This window comes from Lepidochelys olivacea (assembly GCF_965140295.1).
Source record: "Lepidochelys olivacea isolate rLepOli2 genome assembly, chromosome: 10".
NCBI lineage: Eukaryota > Metazoa > Chordata > Testudines > Cheloniidae > Lepidochelys > Lepidochelys olivacea.
This window is the reverse complement of record NC_140420.1, coordinates 51854838-51873761: the sequence shown is the minus strand read 5'-3', so window position 1 is coordinate 51873761 and position 18924 is coordinate 51854838. Positions and strand designations below refer to the sequence as shown.

Below are 18924 nucleotides of genomic sequence, written 5' to 3'. Positions count from 1 at the left end.
TCCTGGTCCTTTTTTGAAACCAGAGCTGCATAGTTTTCAGGATGGTTACGTTTTCCATGTCGCCAAAGGTTGAAACTTTTCATGGCACTTGCTTCACTTGTCTTGAAGCTACATGGTTTGAGCTCGCCATTCACTTCCTTTTCCACCTTGCATGTTGCCGATTTCTTCTTTGCTTTTCCCAAAAGCCCAAATTTGGGCTTTTCAAATTCAAAAGTAAAGACACTGTTGAGATCCTTTTCCGTAAATCGGCTATCAATCATGGGGGGCAGATTTGATTTTTTTGTTGAAGCCAGGGCCAAATCTTCTTGTGCTGCTACCACATCCAAATATGTTTCTTGTTATGATCTTCGAAAAGCAATGAACAAAATCATTATTTTTTTTTATAATATACCTACTTGTGATATCTGAACCACTTAAGGTACTTTGAATTTATTTTGGATTTTCTGGACAAAAATGATCACATTTTCCTTTTACACAAAATTATTATTAAAGTATATTTTAATATTTTAACATGTTTCTTGCAGTTTTAATGAAGTATTTTTAATATACATAATTAATATAAATTTGTATTTATAAATTGCAAGTTAGTTTTTCTTATGACATTTTTCAGTAAAAATATTTAAAATATTTTCCAAGTTTTTAATTAATATCTCAAACTCTTTAATATAAATATATCAATAAAATTTGGTATGTGCCATAGCGTTAGTTCGTACTATTGCTGTTCTACAACATTAATTGTTGGGAAATAACGAGGCTACATGTTACAAGGTTGAAAATAAACTTTAACGGGAAAACGGATTCAAATTGCAAGCACAGTCCTTTTAGTAAAGAGAGCAAATTTTCGGAAATGTGTTTTTGCTTCGTCAGCCTGAATAGATTATACAAGATAGAGCATATAACAGGTTCTATCTTGTATAACGTTTCCAGCCTGATGAAGGAAAAATATATTTCCGAAAATTTGCTCTCTTTACTAAAAGGACTATGCTTGCAATTTGAATCCGCTTTTCCGTTAAAGTTTATTTCCAATGTTCTATCATACAACATCATTCAAATAAAATTATTTAAACTAAACTTGGTGGAATGGGCCAATCTTATTTAATATTTTTTAAATCTTTGACTATTTAACAGATATGACCCTGGAATATGATTTAATGCTGAAACATACATTAAAATGGTACTCTTAATTTATTTTGTATAATTAACCGTTTCCGAGAAAACTATTTAAAAATTTTAATCTGCTTAGATGCTTAGAATGATACAAACAATTTTACTTATTACTTATTTTTCAACTTTGGAACCATAAATTTTAAAAATAATAATAAATAACCAAAAATTATTAACTTATTATGGAACATAATATTACCACTCGTAGCCAGGCACAGTCTATGACAAGCTTTTCTTGAAATATGAAATAAAAATGACCAAATCGCCAGTTCAGAACGCCTATGGTTTAAATAATTTTGGATAACGTAATATGGTAGCACATACTAACGCTAAGACACAGACATAATTTCATTACTTTATATTAAAACGTTTTTGAGATATTAATCAGAAATTAACTTTTCATCACCTCCTTGAAGGGACTGTAGCTCTCTTAGGAAGAATTTTAGGACACGTGTTCACAGAAAAGTTTTTTCTTAAAATTACCAAAAGTTGCGTTGGACATTTTCCAATGACTCTGGATATATCACAAAAATCACACCTAATTTATGCAAAAATGTTTACTGTATATTTATATGCCTCCTGCACATGACTTTTTCAGTAAATTTAAAATTACAAACAACGCTATCAAACGACTGTAGAACAGACGACATATAAAATAAGTCCGCCAGAGTGATACGGGAGCATGTACAAATGAACAAATGTACCGGTAACGGGAGCCTGTGTGAGAAATGAGCTTAAGTGGTTAATACCTCTTGCGATATGTTAATATATCAATAAACAAAAACATTATCTTTTTTGCAATATACCTGTTTGTGATATCTTAAATGTTGCGTCTTGCGTCACACTTTTCCGTAATCGCAGCACTCAGCGAATCTCGTTGATCAACCCTTACAAAAGAAGTATCAACACATACTAATCTAACTAACTAATCTACGCGAGTACGTACTCGCCTAACCATGGCACAAGGGTGGGAGTAGTCTGAAGTGTTGCCGGATGTCTCATAATTATCTGATTCTTTAATAAAACATATCTCCAAAAAACTTTGTAATTTTGTATCTGTACATTAAATCTCGATTTCAGCCGAAGTGAGAATAACTGTGACATATTACGTAAAGTGGTAAAGTAGATATTAATATCAATTGTTATACAATCTGAAACTTTATGGCACCTTTAGGACTTTCTTGCTAAATATAATTCGTTTTGGATTGAAAATGAAAAAAAAAAAAAAAAAAACCTGGAGCAGTGGAGCAGTCAAGATTTTCTGTGCTCCGGCTTCGCTCCAGCTCCGGGCAAAAACCTGCAGCTCCACTACTCCGCGCTCTAGCTCCGGGCTCCGCTTCAAAGCCCTGCCTAACACACATCTAAAAGTAAGTAAAATTCCGTAAATTGTTTTTTAAAACACACAATTTCCCTAGAAATTAAATATTTTTATATCATATTATACAAAATAGGTTCCTTAAGGGACAAGACATTATTTGACTACTTTTATACTGGAGGAGCTTTTTTCTTAAAGACAACTATAGACCCTTGAATATAAAGGTTAGGCTAAGTTTTTTGACATCAAATCACTCTGCACTCCCTGCAGAATATGAAATAGGTTGATAGCTATAGAAAATTTTGAATGTGGACTATGTGATAGCGATAACCAGAGAGGAACCCAGAGAAGAATTCTGCCTATATTATGGGAAATTCAGCTCCTTAAATTACAATTGTGCAAAACACAACCACTATAACAATCTTATTTGCTGGAGGGGAACAATATTCTCTCCCTAAATATGGAAATGGAGGAAATGGGCCTGATTCTCCACCACCTTGCACCTTGTTTAGTCCTTTACGTATGCACGAAGTAGGTGTAACACTTATGTGAATGGAGAATTCTTATTCAGTAGCATTTCATTCTATTCTGCACAGGAGGAAAAGACCACACAAAAGGCAAAATAGTGGAGAGTTACGCTTTTATTGTCCGCCCTCCAACCCCCTCTTTTTTTTTTTTTTTAAAGAAAAGATTAATTCTAATATAACAAAAATGGTGTAAACATGGTACCTCTGAAGTCTTTCTTCTCATTATCTCCGTTTGAATCTAATTTTTTTTCTTCTTCCTCCTCCTCCACCTCCTCATCTTCCTCACCTTCACCTTCTCCAAAGGAAGCCATAAGCATCACGCCAGCTTGTGATAACAGGTTCTTCAACTGACTGCATAGCAGATCCAGCAAAGACTGGACCACTTTGGGGCTCAATTTATCAGCATAAGTTCTTTGTGAAAAACAAAGATTAAAACATTTCAGAGCTATTCCAAGTAGAAATCATTTTAAGACATGTACATTACAAAACTCTCATTATGCACACATTCAGTGCACATGAAAATGAGGCACTAACGTAGCACAGGCTGTAATCAGTTACAGTGTTGTTGGGCACTTCCCCAATTGCTTTCCTACTCATTCTGCATTGCACCTCACCACTAACTTTAGCACTCTGATATTCCAGTCCTCAGTCTCATTTTAGCAAAAACTGTTAGTGATGTTAAATTACTTAACGTTTCACAGTGTGGCAAATGAGGATTAGATGAGACCAGCCAACTCATTTTCATTTATGACAAACTAGGATCTGAACCCCAGTTTTAAGAAATTAAGGTGATTACAGTTCAATCGTAAAACCACTAAACACAGTGGGAGCCTTTCCATTGACTTCCGTGGGTGCTGGATCAACCCTTTAGTGCATAAAATCACATCACCACCACAGCCCCACAACAGCACTTCTTAATGACGGACAGCAGCTGAGTGTTTACACTTTATAAACATTTAAATAGAAGTGATACATACTGAATATTAATACTCTTGATCAAAATCAGAAACCCTTATTTTCTCCCCTATCTTTTTTTTCTTTATTAGTTATGCACTTAAACTAATTCAGTAAGAATAAGGCTGGTCCCTTGTTCCCGTGACCAGCAGCAAATGTTAGCAGCACTCAAGGAAATCTGTTAGACCCTGTGAAGAAGCATGGAGTCTCCCTCTTGCTAACAACAATGGAGGGAATTATGCATCAGAATAGCACAAATGACCTCCAAAGAGAGCTACATAAAGCTTCATCAGCTGGAGTGATGGGATCCATGACAAGACCAAGCAGGGAAAAATGAGGAGGATACAGGAAGATCAAGCTTACAACCCTTGTAGGCACAGGATACTGAACCCAAACTCAAATCCTTACATAGCAGCTAGTTATGCTATTTTATCGGAAGGGTACACATTGATTTGATTAATACCCGTTTAACATTTTTGTCAAATCTTCCTCTTTTTTTTAAGCTAGTGTGCTTCTGAACACTGTTCTTCCATCAAATAGACATTCTTCTGAAAACATTTTTTTGTTATTTTTAAAAAGGCACTGTTCAAAGAGCTACCGGTGAATTATCATCTAGGAAAAAAAGTCTTGAATTCTTACCCTGTGGTAATGGCAAGGATTTGAAGTAACCTTGTACTAGCCACTTTCAAAGCAGTGCTGAGTTGAGAAATACCAGTTCTGGGCAACAATTGCAGTGGCTGTCCAAGCATTGTGTCTGTGCCACACAACTGTGATAGTACATTGAGTAGACCAGTGGAAATGGCCAAGGAGACATCAACAGGCTGATAGTGTACACTTAGAGCAAAGACAGTTACCAACAGGAGGCGCTGTTGTGCTTCTAAAATAAAAATAAAAAATGCTTTTGAATCAAAGTACTTAAATAACTCAGAAACAATAGCTAGGTCTTTAACAACAAAAATGTAATGCTTGAGGAACGTGCCAGAATGAAAGCCCACTAGTTATGCCCTCAACAAATTCAGCATGAGCAGTAAGGTGATTTTTTATTTTTATTCATCTTTTGTAATCCCACTGTATATAACGTACAGGTCTTTTGGTGTTCCATTGTGACCCCCTCACATGATTCACGTGTTCTCAAACTTGTTCTCCACTTACCTATGTGGTGCTTATTTGCTTGCAGAGCTCTCTCCAACGTAGCAGATAATTGCTGGTAAATCTTGTGCACAGCCACTTGGATTTCAATCTGAATATTTCTCTTGGCTGCTCTGATACCATCCTGAGTCAAACAAATAAGTACTGTAATAATCGTACACATTTTAATTTTTCAACTATTGGAACAGAAAGCATAGACTAGTGATTAAAACAGAGAACTAGGGCTCTGGAGACCTGGAGTTCTACCTCATTTTCCTCACCTGTAAAACAGCAGTAATACTGTTTGCCTCAGTTTCCATACCTGTAAAACAACGGTAATACTTCCCCTATCTTACAAAAATGAGTCATTAAAGTTTACAAAGTGCTTTTAACATCCTCAGATACAGAATGATATGTAAGTGCAAATTATTATTATTGTAATACATACACAAGCAAGGAGGAGGTCTGGTAGTATTAAACTGAGTTTCACTGACCACTCTAATTGTATGACACAGCCTCTTGTTTAATTTGAGTATGTGGAAACTACAACTTCCTCAATAGGCTTTTCTCACTGATGCAGTTTAAAACAGATTAATTTCACTTTTGTTATTTGAAGACAACAGCATTTTCTCCCAAATTCAAGGACTGGGCTACATGTATTTCAGTGAAAGGTTAGGTTTGTTTGATCTTTCACCTGGAGGGAGAGAGCTCTATTGCCCGAAGAAAACCTCTGCCAAAATGGTTTGATGTTTTGGGCATCTCTTGCAGTTGGTAAGGGGATGTGCAGAAGCTTGAGTCTCCACAATATCCATGCTGTCTTATCTCTTGTGCTCACAAGAGTGGAGCACTCTTCACCGTACAAAATATAATCTAGAGGGGAAGCGTACAGGGATATTCCTAAAAAGAACAGGAGTACTTGTGGAACCATAGAGACTAACAAATTTATTAGAGCGTAAGCTTTCGTGGGCTACAGCCCACTTCATCGGATGCATAGAATGGAACATATAGTAAGAAGATATATATATATATTATATATATATATCACTCACACACACAGGCTAATTAATTGTACGGCAGCTTCCACCTTCTCTGTATGTATATATCTTCTTATTACATGTTCCATTCTATGCATCCAATGAAGTGGGCTGTAGCCCATGAAAGCTTATGCTCTAATAAATGTTAGTCTCTAAGGTGCCACAAGTACTCCTGTTCTTTTTGCAGATACAGACTAACACGGCTGCTACTCTGAAACCGGATATTCCTAAGAGATTCCAGAACTTTCTCTTGGGAAGGAGAAGAGTGCAGTGATGCTATCATTCTAGATTCCTTACCAAAGTGACTTAATTATCCACTTAAACTGAAATACTGCTCTAGAGTTTTCCTCTTTAGTGGTGGATTGACCTGGGAGATTTGGGATCATTTTTAGGCTTACCCCTGAAGATCTTTGATCAGTGATGATGACTGGGTTTGCTGAGTCCCAAAACCTAAAGACTCACCCACCCTTGCGGATGTATCTCAAGAAGAGTCTCAGCTGGTGTGTATGAGGAGGAGCATGATGTGGGGGGAATGCAGAGCCCTCCACAAGCTGTCCAAACTTTGAGCGCCTTCCCCTGGAACAGCAAGAGACTGAACTGGGAGTGATCATGGCAGCGCTCCCTTTCTGTGGTTCCTGTGAGGGTCTCCTCACAGAAAGAGCATCTCTTTCCCTTTGGCTTGCTTCAGACTGCTTTACTATGACTTGAGAAGGGGGAACAAACAGAGCAGCCTGTTAGGATATAGATATTCAGGCCTGTCTGCAAAGGCCTGTACTTTAAGAATTTAGGTGTATTCTTATCACTTGGCTAGTTCCAGAGGTATAAAAGAAAGAATCAAAACCACTGTCTGCCAGTGTAAGGGCCTTCTCTTACTGTGACAGTTTGTGGCCCTGTGCTTAGGCTCAGGCCTTTGGCTAAGCAGCAGAGGCAGCCATAAGCTGGGAAGCAAACGGTCACATCCTCACATTCCAAACTAGTCACATTGAAATAAGGTGCTATTGGGCTGTTAGGCACTATCAGGACAGGATTGTATTCCTATCACCTCCAGAGAAAGGGAAGTGCCTAGAAAATGTAAAAGGAAACTTAGTTTGATAGCATCCTGTCTCGCAAGAACTCACTTATCAATAGCTGGGATGTGAAATCCTCTCTTCTGCGTTGTCTTGTCATTGTAGTTCCCACTTTGCTATTGTTTGTCTGTATAATCTCTGTCTGGTTCTGTGATTGTTCCTGTCTGCGTATAATTAATTTTGCTGGGTGTAAACTAATTAAGGTGGTGGGATATAATTGATTACATAATCACATTACAATATGTTAGGATTGGTTAGTTAAATTTCAGGAAAATGATTGGTTAAGGTATAGCTAAGCAGAACTCAAGTTTTACTATATAATCTGTAGTCAATGAGGAAGTGACTGGGTGTGGGTGGGGGTGGGCATGTGGGTTGTGAGATGGGAACAGGGAATGGGGGTAAGAAAATTGGAATCATGTTTTGCTAAAGGGGGAGATGGGAACAGGGAATGGGGGTAAGAAAATTGGAATCATGTTTTGCTAAAGGGGGAAATGGGAATGGGAGTAAGGAAGTTGGAATCATGTTTGGCTAAGGGTAGGAATGGGAACAGGGACACAGGTGTAAGGCTCTGTGGTGTCAGAGCTGGGAAGGAGGATACTAAGGAAGGAAACTGGAATCATGCTTGCTGGAAGTTCACACCAATAAACATCGAATTGTTTGCACCTTTGGACTTTGGGTATTGTTGCTCTCTGTTCATGTGAGAAGGACCAGGGAAGTAAGTGGGTGAAGGAATAAGCCCTCTAACACAGCCTGATGAATGGTCCAATTCAGAGATCAAAGCACTGGAAATGTTAGCCCCCTAAAGAATAGCGGAGAATGTGAGGATGGGAGCACAAGGAAGAAATCCTGTTTGCTGCTGCAACAAAATCAATTTTGAAAGCTGGGATTGCAAGGAATAAGGTGGCAATGCTGAACCACCCTTCTACTTGCACCACAGGAAACAGAGAATCTGGAGGGGGGGAAGGCTATACAGACATGCCACAGAACATTGTGGCCAAGTTTGGATTTCCTCTAGTATTTGGTGCAGGAGACAATCAGATAAGAACATTCGCAGGAGTGCTCTTAATGTTTGTCATTGTTTTAAACTGTATCAAAACACTGTCCTCCTTAAAAATGGTTTCTACATAGGGAAGAGTTTGGGGCTCCAAATAAACATTGTTCAAGATATAAAATATACAGTGAATATCCTCAAGTGAACATAATTCTAGTTTGTTCTCCTACCGTCTTTGATACAGACTAAAATAAGAGTCATTAACATCTTCAAATTAAAACTTTCTGAATCACAAGTGTCTGTATATTAAAACAGCTTTATTGAACGAAAAAATTTGGTCAAGAACCTATTTTTTCAAGCTATGTAAGTACATTTCATACCTGATAGTGATGCAATCGGACACTCTCCCCTTTGGCTCCTGCAAGGCCAACAGTGCCCAAACCAAAGCATCCAGCTAGAAACTGTAGTCTAACAGAAGTAAGTAGTGAGGAAGACTGAAATGCTGGCCCTTGACGGCTTCCCATTAATGGGGCACTACCTTTCTCCTCCATCCCTGACAGCAATACTAGGATCTGATGAAGTGCTTCCAAACGAAGCTTAAAAGAAAAAAAAGAAAATGAAAAAAACTGATTTACTTCACTTAGATTTTATATAACAAGGACTGTTAATTGAAGTATTTAATAACTGAAATACCTTAAGAATTGATAACGAGATTACCTGTAAATCATAAATAAAATAGCAGGTAGTCAACTGTGAGTAATATGGCCATTAAATCATGGAAGGGTTTTGTTTGCATTATATATCATGGGGATAAAACTCTTGTGGTTTTTACATTTAAATTTCCTGAGGTAGGTATATTTTTTGTTGGTTTTGTAAGAAAAATTCTGAGCTGTTGACCCTGATGCCTCCTGATCCCTGGATCACAGCTAAAATGTTTCTAATCTAAGCTCCACAAGCCAAACATGATGCTTAAGAACTTTAGGCTCCAGGAGCAGTATAGTGACAGCTACATTTTAAAGGTTTCAGAGTTTTAAGAAAGTCAAAGATTTAGCGTTTTCAAGCTTCCACTGAAACTTTTAAATATCCTAACTTGTCTGTTTTCAACACTGATAAATTTACCACACCTGATATAATTGTCTTCAAGTCTGAAATATTTCAAGTTTACAGAACAGCATCTTACATAGTTTTTATGAATTCCAGAAAGTACTTCTTTCTCTTCTTTCAAACATGTTAAGTGAAAAGAATGCGCTTAAAGTTCAGCCTACTATATATTTAAAGAATACTGAAACAAGCAGCAGCTTCAGTTAAAGTTTGTAACAAAGAAGGGAGAAAATATGAATAAAATATGCTTTGTGGTTCAAAACATTTTCCAGTAGAAGTTTAAGAGTCAGCCCCATCATATTGATTCATTCTGAAGTTAAGATCCATCTAAAGTTTAGTACACAAGGAATATAAAAATAATAACTATATAGTAACTATAACTTACCTCAGCCCTCAGCTGCTGCTGTTCCATTGCAATAACTGAAGCCTGGGGGCTAGTAGACATACTTTCCTCTGGCTCCTTAAAACCTGGTGAGTTTCCTACATCTCCACTTACGAAACTGACAACATTTTCAATCAAAGTATGAACTCCAAGGGATTTTGAAAGATCAAAATCAGATTCAACAAATGAGTAAGAGGAGCTGTACAACCAATCTCTGCTGTGTTTTAGTCGAGCCCATGAGTCACTTAGAGGTTCCACTTGACTGTGCATTGCTCCTAAATATAAAATATAAAATTCCATAAATTCCAATTCAATAGAACATTGCATTTTGACAGTAGGTGAAGACTGAGCTGTTGCTGTTCAAATAGGTGGGAAATGGGCATTTATGTTTAATTATACCATGCATTAAGAAATTAGAGCAAAACACCTCAGTTAAAGGATAGCAGTATAATAAACTAAAGGGAAGGCCACATTTCTATTACTACATATCCTTTAAGCAGTATAGCAACAACACCTGCCGCAGGAAAAAAAGAAAAGGCAAAGCCACTCAAACCATTTAGCTTAAAGCTAGAACACTGAATAAAAATGCTATGCAGCTAAATGGCAAACAGTGGTGAAGAAAAGATCTGCAACGAAAGAAATTGTACACTAAGGTATTTCTTTTAAGATTTGATTGTAAAACAAGATTTTATTTTACTCAAGCTATTATATCTTTTCTATAGGCAAAACGACATAGTGGTTTATAGCCTGTTTTGGATGAAATATTTACAAAATTCATGAGTGAAGTAAACCAACAAAAATACTTCACTCTTATACAGAACATTTACTTTGTCATGATTATGTGTCAGTGGGTGGTGTATTTTAAATGCAATAAAATAATTACATATATGTTATGTCTACAAACTATAATTTTGATTTCATGAAATTCTCTTTGAAATACTTCTTGATATTTCCTGTAATAACTGTATGTGACTACATCTATTCTAGGATATCTACCCAATGAAGACAAGTGCCCCCAAAAAGCTGAATCAGTGTGGAACATGGTTTAGTTTCAAACCACACCATGATCAATGAAGTGCTGTCCGGTCCTGGTCTACATCTGTACTTAAACCATGTCTTGCAGAAGTTCCTGGTACTCATCAGCAGTGGGTCATTTTCCATTGCAGACGAAGTTTATAAGATTATGGGTGAAATGCCCCTCTGGCAAAAGTGGGTACAACTCCACTAAGTAAATGAAGTCACAGTTGCTCAGGCATTTCACCCTATAACTTTAGCTTTGGTAATCAGTATTTTATTTTTTTTTTTTTGCTAAGCGTCACTTAGTGTGCTTGGTGCAATACAAGATATAAACAAAAAACAGCTCCTACTTCAAGGAGCTTACAATCTATAGACAGACAATGAATGGAGACAGACAAAGAGATACCCAGAAAATGGTACTAACTTAGATTTTATTTGATACACTTATTTTAAATAGTCTGAGGAGTTTAGTTTATACTAAGTAAGCTACCTTGGCATCATTCAGTATTAATGTCTCTTGTGAGCCTGAAACCACAAACATAATTTAAAGAGTCATATCCTTATTGCTAAATTAAGTTAATTGTGCATTCACACAACTGTGACAAAACTACACCAGCATTTCTGTTTTAAAACACTATTTGCAGGGGATGGGGTTTAAAACTCAGTTATACAAATTCTAAATCAGAAAATTCAATCTTTTCAAAACAATCCAAATTTTTACTTTCACAACTGACCACAACTACATCTTAGGTTTTAAATATTTCCTTTTCCAAATGTGGTACATAATATGGCTTAGCCACAACTTATTTAGATTATCAGAGCATCTAAAAGTGACCACAATTAGCATGAGTATTTGTCTCAGTTATATGTGGAAACCACAAGTGAGATCCACACTTCTGCTCCAGCCCCTTTACAACAAACAAAAGGGCCAGAGTGGTGTAAATGGACCCTAAAATCCCTGATCCTGACCAAGGAAGGATGCTGTGGGCACAAGCACTGATGAAAACAACCATGAGACTGCCTTTTGAGCCCTCCCTTGCAAGCCCAAGAAGAGAAGGCATGCTGGAGGCAAACACACAGCACTGTAGAAATTCCGGACACTGCTATGGCCCACAGAGTAGCCTACTCTAAGGTTGAGAGGCCTCCCCTGGGCTGCCTAAGTTACACTAAAGGCCTCTCCAACCTCCTACTGCAACCCAGGATCAGGAAGGCACAAAGCTGGCTTAAAGGCATCTTAGTTCCCCTTCACACCAAACTGTGAGTTCTGCATTGAACCTTTAAAAGCACAGCACAGACTCTCATCCCATGGCTTCAAACATCAAAGGGTTGGTAGAGAAAAAGCAGTGGAAAAAAACAGTTTATTAAAACTATGCTACCCTATCATCAAGGTCTGACAAAATATTAAGTGAATTTTAAATTTCGTTAATAGAAATTTTTTTTTTTGAAGAAAACAGTTGATATTACTGAACCACAACATAAAAACGTTGATACAGAGGGAAAAATTTCAAAACCAATTAAAAAATTTAACTGCCATTATTGAAAAAAAAGAAGCGTGTAAAAGGATGAGAAAAATCAAGGACTCTGACAAGCAAAATGAAATTAATGAATATGAAGAAGGATTCCAGATGAATACAGCCAGATTTTTTTAAATGAATGTAATATTAAAATAGGATAAGTTTGGAACAAAACAATTTTTTCAAAAGTTAGCATATATAAAACAAGAATGAACCAAAAAAAAAAAAATCAATCTCATGTTCTGAGAAAAACGTTTAAAGTAAAAATTCAAACAATGAAATATTTCACTCTGTATTAGCTTAGCTGGGAGATAGTGATGACATTCTGAGAACCTACACAGTTACACTAAGGATTTCTTATAGAGCATTTCAGACCATGTAAATACAGTTACACTTTAAAAAAAAATCCACAGAGCAATAATCTTGAAACTTACATGAAAAATGACTGAACGTTTACTTGTCCTTATAAGCTAGCTTTTAATAATGGAGTTGTCAAAATGAATGTGGCACAGCTGCAATACATACTTTATAAAACATAAAATATGTAGGGAAGCTATAGAGGAAAAAAAAATAAACATGCCATCATGTACTTGCTTGAAGCTCTTCTTTTTTCTGGGGCTCAACTGGCCAAAAAGGAGTAAATACACTACCACATAAGAATCAGAAGACAAAAGGAGACATTTGATACAAAAGACAACATTCATAAAATCTCTTTCTTCATATTACCCTGGCTCAAATTTAATTGATCTATCTGCATTTCATCCATGCATGAAAAACATCAACAAGCAAACTCTGAAGAAAGCATTTTCTTGGTAACAATATTCATTAGTGTATATCATCTAGGCAGCACAAACCTTGTAAGTTCTCTGCATCACAATTTTTGATTTTGTGTTTCCTCTTCTGTTGCATTTATATCTATATGCTTATATATATTAATATTCATACTTAAGAGTCACAATCATTTAATTCAAAAATTCAGAACTACACTCACTACTACAGGTACAGAAAAATATTTAAATTACTACAACAGTAGATATTTTAGATGTAAGATATCTGCACTATTGTGTCCTGTTGGTTATCATTCAAGTTACTAGAAATTTAAGAGGCAAGCACTACACTGTACTTAAAGAACATCTGTGTAATATACCACCTCATGACAGACATTTGTGCAACATACCAACTCATAACAGATTGAGACAGCGACTCTTGGTTTTGTTTGCCCACAAAAATGTATGTGTGATTGCATGTCTAAATGTGTGTGCATTTACTACGTGTGCATTTACTAGAAATGTATATGCAGAATCTGGTGTTTTCTTGCCCAAACGACCATTTAGATGCATTAACACTCACTCTTTCCTGCCCTAAAGGAACTGGGGAAAAGATCAGAGGGATAAGAACAAAGAATGCAGACAGGGTGCTGCCTACTGAGCTACATCAGTGTTGGGGGTTCTCTCTGGTCTGGCAAGACTGAAGATGATGAATCAATAACAGACAGAAGAGAGGAGAAGAGAAGGCTGAGGGAGGTCCAGGGAAGATGCTAATCGCTCGTCTCCATCTCCAATAGCCAAAAGCATTTTAGAGAAGATTTCTGGAGGGATTTCTACCTTGTTGGGGTGGAAGCTGATGGTGGCTTTCTAGAATCTGAGTAGTAATGGGTGGGTATAAGAGCTCCAAAGGATCCTAGAGCTGAAGAAGGGGCCTTGTTGTCATGCTACTGCTCAAGTGGAGCATCTGAAGAAACGGGGAATGGAGAATTAGCCACTCAGTCCCTGCTTGCATTTTTGGATCTAACAAGAACTTGAGGTTCATGTAGGTGAAAAAGCAAAGCTTTCCTTCCACACCCACCTACAGAACCACCAAGAAGGGCAAACACTTTTTTTAGCAACTCTTGCACCGCTCACTAACTATGTTGCTGATGACGATTGGGAGCAACGTTCACACATTAAATTTGACCATGGGAAGTAGTGAGCGTTAAGCTATTGGGAAAGAGGAATTGGGCAGGGAAAGACAGTTCAGTAACTCACTATTTAACAAAACTATCTGAAATACACTATTTCTAAAGAGATGTAACCCACTCAAGAGCTTGCTCATCCCCAAAATGGGGCTACGTGATTAAATGTTTCTCTTCAAATAAAAGGAACACAGTATAACCAAAAGGAACAAAAAATACTTCCTACGGTACAGCATGGTTCCATTTGCTCTTTTTCCTTCCCAAACAGAAGATTAACATCTCTGTGCACTAACTCATCATTCAAACTGGTAAGTAAGAGTCCTAAAGCTCCATTATCAATCCCCTAAATCAACAATATTCTTCCCTACAAAACAAAATTAACAAATCCAAGACCTTAAACAAGTCACAATAATCAATTCCCTTGAGCCGCAATGAGGAGAAAAAACAATAGTTAATTGCCCTACGTAACTAGTTCTTCAAGATGTTGTAGCCAGTGTGGATCCCACTATAGGTCCATGTGCACCTCATGCACACAAGGCTGGACTTTTTGGCAATCAGTGTCTGTTGGGGCCATGCATGTGTCTCCTTGTGCTAAGTGATAAAGGGAGGGACAGCCACTACCTACCTCACTTCCCTTGCAATCCAAAGTCTTTGCTAGAGGACTCCAAAAAGCAGATACACAGGATGGGTCATGAAATCCACACTGAAATCGCTTTGAACAGTTAGTGTAAGGTAAGTAACTGTTCTTCAAGTATGTGTCTGTGGATCCCACTAAATGTGACTGGAGAGCAGTATCCTCTCTGGGTGGTGGGAGTAAGCAATGTCAGCTGCGACAGTCAGAGACTGAAGTACTGCTCTTCAAACTTGGAACCTGCAGACATGTCAAGTGCCTAATGTTAACAAGAGCCAGTGTGTTGCTCCACATGGCTGCCTTACAGATTTAAGAGATTGGCACATTTCTGAAGTAGGCTGAAGATGTTGCCTGTGCCATGGTGGAGTGAGCCTTGATGTTTCGAGGGAGAAGCTTGCCAGCCAGTTGACAGCAGGTGGAAATATGCCATGTGAGTCATTTCAAGATTCTGTGGGATGAGATAGCTTGGCCTTTGATGTGCCTGATATGACCACAAAGAGGGAGAGAGCCTGAAATGATTTGTACTGTTGGAGTAACAGAGCAAGGCCCTGGAAATATCCAGATAACTAGGCTTCTTTTCTCCTGGCAAAGTGTGTGGCTTCAGGAAGAAAACTAATGAGACAACAGACTGATTCTGATGTAATTCTGAAACCACTTTAGGGAAGAACTTAGGGTGTTATTTCATCACATCTTTTGCCTTTGGAAGATGGATACAGACGTAAGAGCCAGGAGCTTACAGACTCTCCACACTGATGAGAAAGACCATCTTGATGGTAAGATGGTATATCGAGCATCTGGTAATGTTCTGAAAGGAGGCTCCATGATGTGTTAGAAGACGTGGAGGTCCCAGCCGAGAGTCAGGTCTCTAGCTGGAGGGCAGATCTGAAGAAGGCCCTTGAGGAATCTCAACTCCACAGTTTGTCAGAAGACTGAATGTGATCGTTTTGGAACGCAGCACACCAATATTACTGCCAGGTGGACTTTGAGGGTATGTCTAGAATGCAGTTGGCAGGTGTGATTCCCACATGGGTAGACAGACTTGTGCTAGCTTAGCTCAAGATAGCATGGTAAATACAGCAATGTGGACACTGCAACACTGGCAGCAGTTCGGGCTACCACCCAAGTCAAAGCCCACTAAACACCAGGTCCACACAACCCCATGGGTCCTAGCTCGAGCAGCTGGCCCAAGCAGCCATCAGAGGCCACAACATCCACACTACCATTTTTAACAAGCTAGCTCACCCTGAGCTCACGTGAGTTTGTCCGCCTGTGCTGGGAATCAAACCTCCCAGCTACAGTGTAAACATTTCCTAAAGCAGCTAAATGCTAGTCCTGCCTGCTTCAGGAGCAGCATCTAGTCCAGAACCTTTGGCATTGAGGCCTCTACTGCATTCGTATTGTTTTGGGCTGCCCACACAGAAATCTTTTCCACTTTGAGGAGTAAATTTACCTGGCAGAAGGTTGCCAGCTTAGTAAAAGAAATCTCCTGAACCTGTGAGAAGCAGTCTCCTTCGGTCCTGTTCATGCAGCCAACATCCAGGCCATCATGTGTAAAGCCTATGGATTTCAGTGCAGTATTTGACCCTGGTTCTATGATATAATGTCCAGATAGGTGAGAAGGTGCATGGGTGGCAGTCTGGACATCTGCAGGAAATGCAATAGCCAAAGCTGACTTGGCCAGTAGGCAGCTATCTTAATGATTGTAAATTTGTCCTATCTGATGTTGGATATTATCATGGGAATCAGGGAAATACGTGGGAAGGCATATAGGAGTCCTCGAGACTATCGAAGAAAAAAAAAAGACATCTGGAAGGGAGCTTGGGCTCACTCTGCCTCTGGAGCAGAAGTCACTGCACATGGCATTTTCTGCTATGGCAAACAGATCTATGGAGGGGGTTCCCCACTGGCAGAATATTGGGCCTAGATGGATTTCTGCTGTGACCACTCATGTCTAGTTACTATGTTTCTGCTCAGTAAGTGAACCAGGTCATTGCTGACTACTGGAAGGTGTAGAGCTAGCAGCCTCCTTCTGTGCTGATGGCACTACTCCCATAACTCAACTGCTTACAGATAAATGGATAATTGAGCACCTTGTTTGTTTACACAGCGCATAACTGAAGTGTTGTCCATCAAGATCTGCAGAATAGAGTTCCAAAGAACAAGTAGGAAAGCAGTGCAGGCTAGCTGGATGGCTCTTAGTTCCAAGAGGTTCATATGGAGCTTTATATGATTATGAGACCATATGCCTTGCATCTGAAGATGGTTCAGGTAGGTGCCTCAATTTGTCCCTAAGGCATCTGTGACCAGCTTTGTTGCTGGGAAGAAGACTGAAAAGAGCATCCCCTTTTTCAAGTTCAACCGTCATCTTTTGAGGTCCCACGTGAATAGGGGCAGAAGTGTGATTCATTTGTTTGTATAATGCCTGGGTGGGGAGTAGATGGTCCTTAGCTATTTTAGCAGCCCCAAGTGGAATCTGGCAAGTGACAGCACATATTTGCACATGCACATATTGGTTAGGAGCCTTATATACATATGCATGCATGGTCATCTGTCTTGTCCATAGGTAATGCACGACTGACTGAAAGGCCCAGAATCTGTCCTCTGGCAGGTATGCTTTTGCTTCTCTGAAGTCAAGAAGAGCTCCTACAAACTCTCTCGCCTGTGGTGGTACGAAGGAACATTTCTCATAGTTCAGCAGGGGTACCAAGAGAAAGAACAGGGAAAGGATACAATCTAGGTCTGTTTTGGTCTTCTTCCAAGACTTGCCTCTGATAAGTCAGTCATCCAGGTTGAGGTAGACATGGATTCCCTGTTTCCATAGATGTGCTGCCATCACAGTCAAACACCTTGACTGCATGAGGGACTTGGTTGTCTTGACTCAATACCTTCTTGTGCCTCTCTTTATGAGAGGACACCAACCTCCTACTCAACCTACTGCCCTGGTGCTTGGAGCAGCTTGTTTTGGCGCTCTGCTTCAAAGAGGTGTCAACTTCAGTGTCTGAGGCGGTGCTGATGTTGATGTCGGCATGGGGTCATGTTCAGTGGAGCACAGAATGATGGGAGCTTGACCATTAGAAGGGTCTTCAAGCTTTGTTCTTGTGGATCAAATGCCATCTTCATGGACTGCTCCAGAAAGTGGAGCTTCAGCCTCGCATCTTGTGACCTGTGAATCCTTGGAGAAAAGACTAGACCAAGCACCTGCTTGGCATATGGGATTCTCCCAGACAGAACAAGCAACTGTGCCCATCTTTCAGAGGAATAAGTTCATCACATTATGGATAAGACTTAAAGCCGACAGGTTTATAGTTTGCCATTTCAAGGTCCTTGCACGGGGAGTCTCTATGGAGGAGGAGAGTCTGATCAATGATGTTAAATCCAACAGGTGCTAGAACAGACTACAGTCATTAAATTTAAAGAATAAAGGTTGTTCGGAGGATTCTCAAAAGGTCTGAAAAAGTTTAGCCTAAGCCAAGGTCTACTAGGTCAGACACCAGCTAGGTTCCATCTCACTGCCAGGGGAGCTAGAGGGAACAGATAGAGGGTTTCAGAGTAACAGCCGTGTTAGTCTATATTCACAAAAAGAAAAGGAGTACTTGTGGCACCTTAGAGACTAACCAATTTATCTGAGCATAAGCTTTCGTGAGCTACAGCTCACTTTATAGTAATTTCATTTAGACTATGCTTCCTTAGTTTATGAGAATGCCGTGTGGAACTGTATGAAAAGCCTTACTAAAATCAGGATATATAACATCTACTGCTCCCATCCCCTCCACTAGACGAGACACCCTATCAAAGAAAGACATTAGGTTGGTCTGGAAAGATTTTTTTTTGAAAAATCCATCCTGGCTATTCCTTATAATCTGACTATCCTCTAGGTCAGGGGTCTCAAACACACGGCACACGGGGCTATTTCCTGCGGCCCGCCAAGCTCCCCGTGCCACACTGCCCCCTCCGCCTCACCTACCTCTGGGCCAGGGGTGGGCAAATTACAGCCTACGGGCCAAGATTGCCCCCCCTGGCGCCATGAGCCCAGCGCTGGGCCCAGCACTACATCAGAGTTAGGTGGACCAGACTATAATTGCCTGAGTCCTCTTTGTTCCCCTTTTTATAGACAGGTATTATTTTTGCCCTTCTCCAGTCCTCTACGA

General features: G+C 39.1%; 1 protein-coding gene across 1 annotated transcript in view; it reads right to left on the bottom strand.

Moving 5' to 3' along the window:
- Positions 1 to 18924, bottom strand: part of HERC1 (HECT and RLD domain containing E3 ubiquitin protein ligase family member 1) — a 213642-nt gene that overhangs the window by 94147 nt on the left and 100571 nt on the right. The window contains exons 26-30 of the mRNA XM_084641722.1: positions 9667 to 9938; positions 8561 to 8776; positions 5113 to 5233; positions 4600 to 4837; positions 3209 to 3417 (exon numbers count right to left, since the gene is read on the bottom strand). Coding sequence (XP_084497848.1) covers positions 3209 to 3417; positions 4600 to 4837; positions 5113 to 5233; positions 8561 to 8776; positions 9667 to 9938 — 1056 coding nt within the window. The remainder of the gene's footprint in view (positions 1 to 3208; positions 3418 to 4599; positions 4838 to 5112; positions 5234 to 8560; positions 8777 to 9666; positions 9939 to 18924) is intronic.